The 7,603-nt window shown below is 38.6% G+C and overlaps 1 protein-coding gene across 1 annotated transcript; it reads left to right on the top strand.

Moving 5' to 3' along the window:
• Positions 1–5,041: 5,041 nt before the first annotated feature.
• On the top strand, positions 5,042–7,603 carry LOC106806617 (anaphase-promoting complex subunit 4-like; the record flags this gene model as incomplete). Its single annotated transcript, XM_014808618.1, is given in 6 exon segments — positions 5,042–5,084; positions 5,804–5,986; positions 6,255–6,388; positions 6,726–7,053; positions 7,280–7,382; positions 7,496–7,603. Coding segments are annotated over 4 exon segments (631 nt in total), but the record flags the coding sequence as incomplete, so codon positions are not given.

Below are 7,603 nucleotides of genomic sequence, written 5' to 3'. Positions count from 1 at the left end.
ACCGTGTTGTCGGACCGACCGATGCAGCGCTCGCAGATCAGCTCAGGCACTAAAAATCTAAAAAACTAAAACTGAAAAAGCTGATGCGAGGTGTTTTGGTTGCATTATTTAAGACTGCGTATCGTGAGTGGGCTGGTTAACTGGCGAGGTGTGGTAAGGGTTAGGGGTTAGGTTAGGCGTTAGTTGTTAGCTTTTTATATTTATCAGCTTAGTGCTGATCTGCGCGCCTCCGATTGGTCGTCGACGGACGTGTCACTTTGAGAGGATATGCGCCCAGGGTTTTTCCCCCTAAGGCTTTTTGCGTGTTGTCACTGTAGTCACTCACTACTACTACTACTACTACTGATAGTACTAGTACTTAGTACTAATAGTAATTACTAATATGTCTGACACAAAATTTTATGCAAAATCGGTATTGGAGTGAACTAAACTATCCAACATAGCGCCAAAGCTGAGTAGGATTGTGCTCCTATATTACACCAATATTGTTCTTCAAGTGGCAAATCGCACATGCAACCAAATTTCACATAGTCCTAAACCCCTCTCTGAAGATTCTATTCAATTCTACCAGTGGACATCTCCTGAAGGCTATTACTATTGACGACTTTCACAAATTGGTTCAAAATTAGCACCGTACTTCATTTAAACTTATAGTAAAAAACACAATCTGGAAGTGCAATTCTAATTCACATAACTAGCAATGAAACCATACTGCAACATAAGAGAGAAACTTGCCAACAAAATATACCACCATGTTCTTGTAACGACCTGAATGATCGACAAAGAAAAAAGGAGGGGTCAATTCTCAACAAACTAAGATTTATAAGACAACTTAAAACAAATATGAACCTGAACCATACCTATTAAATTTTATATTCAAAACAAGCAAGAAGAACATAATAAACCTAATAAGGCTTAGCGCATCCAAACCTATGGACTTGAACAAGGCCGTCACCAATCCATCCCTGCGTAATCATGAGATCTGTTCCCGTATCGCAATAACGGGTCAATAGGATGAATGAACTCCAACCTACTTTTATGATGCACTGCACCAAACACACATCAGAAAAAGATAGAAGACAAATTCTATACACTTATACATTCATAGGCAAATCATCCATAGAATGGTTAGTTCCATCACAAATCATGTTGGCCGATCTCCTCAAACTCATCAAAGTTATCGAACAGCGTGGTTTCATTCAAAGTTACGACAAGATTCACCTAAAAACATTAAATGGTGAGATATACAAAATAAAATTAAATCACCACACATATCCTAAGCTATAATACAGGAGAGGGTTAGACCAACCATCGGGCTTACTAATCCTACATCTGCTACTCAGGGTCGCCTGCAGTTTCCGATAGCAAATGGGTTACTATGCTGCGGCCAATGATGACACGCGAATACTTACCGCGATAGTCCTCATCATTGAATCTTGTTCGTTTATAAGAGCCATAGTTTAGAGTTTGTGAATTTATTACACTAGTTTGAAGTGTTGTTTTTTTGCTGTAGGAATAGAACGTTAAATTTATGTTTAATAAAAATATATTATCATGTAATTGTACATCGGTCATGCAGTCATGTCAAGTATGTATAAGACACATCGTTTCTCTTTGTTTATATTAGCTAGAAACTAGTTTTATTGTAGTTTGTAGCCTATTTGCCTGTTGATCTGCGATTATCCGTGCAATAACTCCTTATTTGAATTTGAATTTCGAATTTGAATAGTAATACTAATAGTATAGTCACCCACCTTAGACCCGATCAGGCGTTAGACTCGGCATGGCTTGGAGTTATGAATGTGAAGTTAGAGGTTTACTTTCCAGTTAGTAACCAGTAACGTGGCGTTCATACAGAATCTCCCCTGCACCCCCAATAAAACGCCTCATGGGAAGTAGGTTCTCCTACCTTAGTCTAACCTTAACAACCACTATAAAGTGCAGCTAGACTGTATAACCATTACCCGTATACCAAATCTTCCCCAAATCAGGCTCCCTGTAGCCATAGCTTTAGTATTCCTTTGCTTTTATGTTAAGACTATGACGTGTGGGTACCCGCTGGCGCGTGGGTAAAATCGTGCTACTAATTCATAGTACTATAATAATGGACAGATAGAGACATTGGGTAAAAATCGACAATAACATTGCAGACAATATTAAAGGCATAATTCGACATCGATTATGCAAGAGTTGACGAATGCTACAGTAACTGGCACCTTGTGTAGTAATAAGTACATTACCTTATAGCCAAACGGTATTAGTTTGTCCAATATCACTGCTAATTACTAAGAAATGTCTAATTGAAATCCGTAAATTTGGTAATCTGGCGACAACGCGAAATTTATGGCCAACAAAAATAAACATCGAGTTCGGTTCGGTGACGTCACATGTTGCTTACGATGTTGAGGCATCGAATTGTTTGTCCGGCGTAAATTGTTTGCCTAGTGTTATTATTTGCCTAGTTGCCACATATTATATGTTGCTTGTAATCTCAAGAACGTATATTCATTTATTCCCGAATCCCAAGAGTAAAACCATAACGTACGAATACGCGCACTCAGACTACAAGGATTCGCGAAATCACTTGCGGCCGAGCATACGTTGAGAAATGTCCCGGTGCAGCTATAATCTGTATGAACATACCGCCTCGCCATTTACGGCCGGTTACAGCCGGCATGGCGGTTTGTAACTGTCAACGAACCGATTTTCTATTTGGGACTGCGGATTTCCATTAGACATCTTTTTAGTAACAGCAGTGATATTGGACAAACTGTAATACGCTGTTTGGCTTATTAAGGTATCGTACTTATTAACTACATGCAACGGTGCAGTTTACTGTAGCATTCGTTAAAATTGCATAATCGATTGGTCGAATTATGCCTTTAATCATTAGAAATGGAGGCTGTAATAAGATTAATAAGAATGGGCGAAAATCGAAAAAAAAACTGTTACGTTATGACATTTAATATGACAGGCACAACCGAACTATAGCAGCTCCTGGGACATAATAGTAATATGGTGTAAATGACAAAAAGTTATTATAAAGATGTAGGAAAATGGGTTTGGACTTTTCATTTGAAAGCCTCTTGAGAAAGACATGTTTTAATTCTCGTCTTATGTCTCTGGTGCAAATATGAGAGATTCCTGCGTCTCCACTCTTGAAGCTGCCCCACGTACAGCTTAATCCATTGTGAGATCGTAGCATGAATAAGAAGGAATATAGTATCAGGAGCTAATATGACAAATTTGTCATTATTAAGCTGCCTCATGAGTAAGATAGAGACACGCAACCATGGCTACATTGAAATGAGAAATTCCCCATACCTGAATCTAGAAACTGCATAGCTTCGAAATCGTACAATGCATCTGAGACGTAGCATCTGAAACTGACCTCTGAGCTGAGTGTAGTACCTCTGACTGTCGTGAAACTGGTGTCTGGTTGTGTGTGTTTTAGTATTGTGTTCGGTTTCACAATACCAGCAGCCGGATGCACGTGAGGGAATCGATTTTTGGTCTGTGTGGGCAGCACTGCACTGTACAGGTCATGCTGACATTGTGTGAAAGATTCACGAATTGCAGGGGTTTCACAGGGTTTATCGGCTTTGGCAGGTTTTTTTTCAGCTAGGAAACATTCCCAGCGGTATAAGAAGATGGCGCTCGTGAACAATTGCGCATCCAGATCGTATTGGGCGGTTTTGGCTCGCCTAATAGGGAAGATACATACATCACATACATAACTATCAATACATACATACATACATACATACATACATACATACATACATAATACATACATACGAACTCAAATACTATATTAGATTAATGCTAAAGCTGCGTTTTACACTATCGATTTTTGTCAGCAAAATCGTACGACTTTCAAGTGCAATTCCAAACACAATCGGCCTGAAATTCGATTGTATTGGAGCGGAGTCGGGCCGATTTGCGTTCTATTTCTCCAACTCGGCTACGTTGATCTCGACTACCGACTCCAAACACATCGAATTCTTAGAAATGCACTTTGGTCAAGTCGGGGTGGCAATTTACGTTGGAATGCCACTTTGAAATCGGGAACGATTTGCCTGACAAAAATTCTATAGTTAACGCAGCTTCGACCTCCGCATGTACAATCGAATTTCAGGCGATGGTTGTTTGGAATGCACTTGTGAAATCGGTACGATTTGCTGACAAAAAATCAGATAGTGTAAACGCCAGAGGTAAGAGTAAGTTTTTGCTTCTGACAACAAGCCCCTGATTTATCCGATTCCTTTAGAAAAAGTAACCGATTATGTGGAAACTTCCTCTAGCTTCCTGTTCTTTTTAATGGAAGGTAGGAAAACCAGGCTGTGCACCTTGATTGCCCAACTAATTGGCACCTCAGCAATCAACATTCCGCGGCAAGTAGATGAAAAGCATGTCCCTGGAAGGTGCACTGCCATATGGAATGGCAACCCATAAAATGGATCTGTATTGCACTTTTCAACATCAAGAGAGAAGCTGTACTTTGCAGAGATGTCCTGGCAAAGGAGTATGGACACTAGCACCACATGCTGAGCATAACTAAAGTGCTGTTTCTACGTGAGAGGCCAGATAGGTGAAAGTGTATCTGACAGGCATGAATGAAATATACTTGGATTTAGCAGCCATAGTAAAATCAGCTATATTTTGATGCAGCATTCTTCAGTGTGTTCTCTCTCAATTGTTTAGGAACTAATTTTTATATTGTGTTTCGCATGTTGATTGTTGATACTGTTCGTGCTCATAACGTGTAATGTGGGACATATTTTGTGAGTGTGAGCTTGCCCACTGAGAGTTTCTACAATATACTGCCATATTAAAGATGAGTTTTTAATGTTGATACTTTTCTGAGTACTTGCCGGTCGCGATACTGCACAGGATGGCCGTTTCCCTCGTCGTTGTGGAGAAACGCAGATGTCATACATTCTTCAGCACCCACTCGCCTGTTCTCTGCATGAGTTGGTCGACGAAATAAACGCTACAGAAAGGTAACACAGTGCAACCGTGCTACCTATCTACAAGACCAGTCAGCAACAGTACCTTCCAAAGCTTCACCATTGAGCAAAAGTGACATCATTAAATTCTTCTGTGGATATTCATTGAGCTTTGAAATATTATTAATTGGGTTTATGTAACCTTGTAATGTTAATACATGGTGTTATGGTCACTATTTATATCCTTTGTTTAAATATCTGTAGATATACTTACAATCTATTTTAGAATCACATCAACTAATATTTATGCATGCTTAATTATATATTGTGACTGGAGTAAAATATTTGCCGGTATTTATGCTTGAATTGATTATTTTCATTACATTTAAAGTCATTCTTATTTCTTCATTTCTTCATTGTAAATTATTATGTATTAAGGTTCATGTTTTCACTGGAAGGTAACATAAACAATTTTGGTGGTTGGTTATCCTCTCTCTCTCTCTCTCTCTCTCTCTTCCTCTTCTCTCTTTCTCTTCTTTCTTCTGTCATCTCTTTCTATCTCTCTCTCTCTCGTGCTCGACTCCTCTCTCTCTCGATCTCTCTCTAGCTCTACTCTCTTTTCTCTCGCTCTCATCTCTGCGCGCGCACTCTTTCTCTCTCTCTCTCTCTCATTCTTCTCTCTCTCTCTCTCTCTCTCTCTCTCTCTCTCTCTCTCTCTCTCTCTCTCTCTCTCTCTCTCTCTCTTGCTAGAGTAAATTGTTTCGTAGTATCTGAATCATTGATCATCATCAATCATTCCTTGAATTGCAGTAGAATTAATATTAAACATCACTAAATTCTCTTGCGACTATAGTTACATTGGATCAAGCAGCAGCAAGCACACCGAGGAATCACCAGAAGATACAAAAAAGCTAAAGGATCAAGTAAACCTCAATATATTAGTAGTTGGCTGTGAGAATGCTACAGTTCATCTACTGGCATATGGGATTTTCCCAGTTGCTCTACTGAATTTAGCAGATCACAGTGAAAAGGTCAAGGTATGAATAAACTTGGGGAATATGTTCCCCTCATATTCTTATTCATGATCTATTGTTTATCTATAGTGTTAATCTAGATTTTGAGTAACGTTAAAACGTTATTTGCATGATATTATTCTCAGACAAGTTGATGGTAATTTTAATATTCATAGGCAATTCTTGGTAAGACATTGTTTTTGAATTTTGTGTGATTCTAATAAATTATGTATATTTTTTACTGTAAAGTAACACCTATATGGCATAAATAAAAATGGTTTTGTACTTTCAGCATGGGAAGCTAGCATCTGCTACTCTTACTAGTGACTTACAAATGCTTTCTATCTTACTGGAATGTGCAGAGCCAAACATGAAGGAGCTCTATTTCTATTCCTTCAATATGGATCTGCTTTGCAAAAGACACATGTAGGTGTTTAATAACGCGAACAATGTGCGTTTAACATTGGGAAAATTATAATAGATGAATACTGTAACAAACTATTTGTCTGATTACATATAGTACAAATTACATTGGAGATTGTAGTAATCCTGAAGATTAAGCAGCATTCACATTTTCATTGCTGTAAAAAAATAGGATCAAGCTACATAAGCTATACTAAAACGTACTTGTTTCCATAGGAAGTAAAATGTATTCAATAGTTTATTTTTTTCCTAACAAGTCGATGTATACTTCTATGTGCATGTTCTCTTGGTATAACTGTTATCGTACACTGACATTCACTGTAACCATGTGCTAACCTAGGGAAATACAGATACTGGCTTCAAAGTTTGGCCAGATTTCATCACTGATGGCATACCTCGACGCAACTATAACAGCAATGACAGAAGCATGGGAAGACATCCTGCTAGAAATGGACCTCAAGTTGGCAAAGTTTGCTGAGGAGAAGGCCAAGCTAGATTCAGGGTCAGTCAGTGACGATTTCCTTCAGCTACTGATGTTTGGAACGTGTAGCGCGGAGCTGCAGCAGTTCCTTTTGTATGAACTCACAGAAAAAGGTCTAAAAAAGCTTGGACATTCACTGGAGACATCATATTCCAACGTGCAAAAATTGGTCCTAAAACACCTGCAGGTATAGTAATGGTTTTTCTGCAAAGTGTGAAATGAGCACCACCTGTCGCTTGCTGAAATAGTGCTAGATAAACTATTGTAGCTTTGCTTGATTAAGTTTGAGAATTACTATTCCACAATGCTATAATGCTACATGCGATCATTATATACATATCATTATGCTGTAATGTTTCTCTGTAATTAATTGACATTGCTTGGACATTTTGTCACTCGTTTCTTTATTTCAGTCTGTCACACAAGCATTAGCATACCACCTAGGTGATGTTATGGGTATGGCTCAGTGGAAAGACAAGTTTGGAGCACTGGGACTTACACCTGAAAATTTGCAAGGTAACTGCTAGTAATCTCAGTCATAATTCTTTTACATATCTTTATTTTGTCTCAGTGGTAAGAAAGTGATATTACATAGATGACATATAACAATCTAAATGTATTATATTCAGTGGTGTCCAGGAGTGTCGGCTCTTTCATGCTGAAGGCAACTGAACTGCAGCAAGTAATTGATAACAGCATGAAGAACTTTAAGGCTTTCTTCCGTTGGCTTTATGTAG

Source organism: Priapulus caudatus, unplaced genomic scaffold (genome assembly GCF_000485595.1).
Source record: "Priapulus caudatus unplaced genomic scaffold, Priapulus_caudatus-5.0.1 Scaffold169, whole genome shotgun sequence".
Lineage (NCBI taxonomy): Eukaryota > Metazoa > Priapulida > Priapulimorpha > Priapulimorphida > Priapulidae > Priapulus > Priapulus caudatus.
Note: the sequence above shows the minus strand (reverse complement) of the source record. Positions and strands in the feature narration are given on the sequence as shown.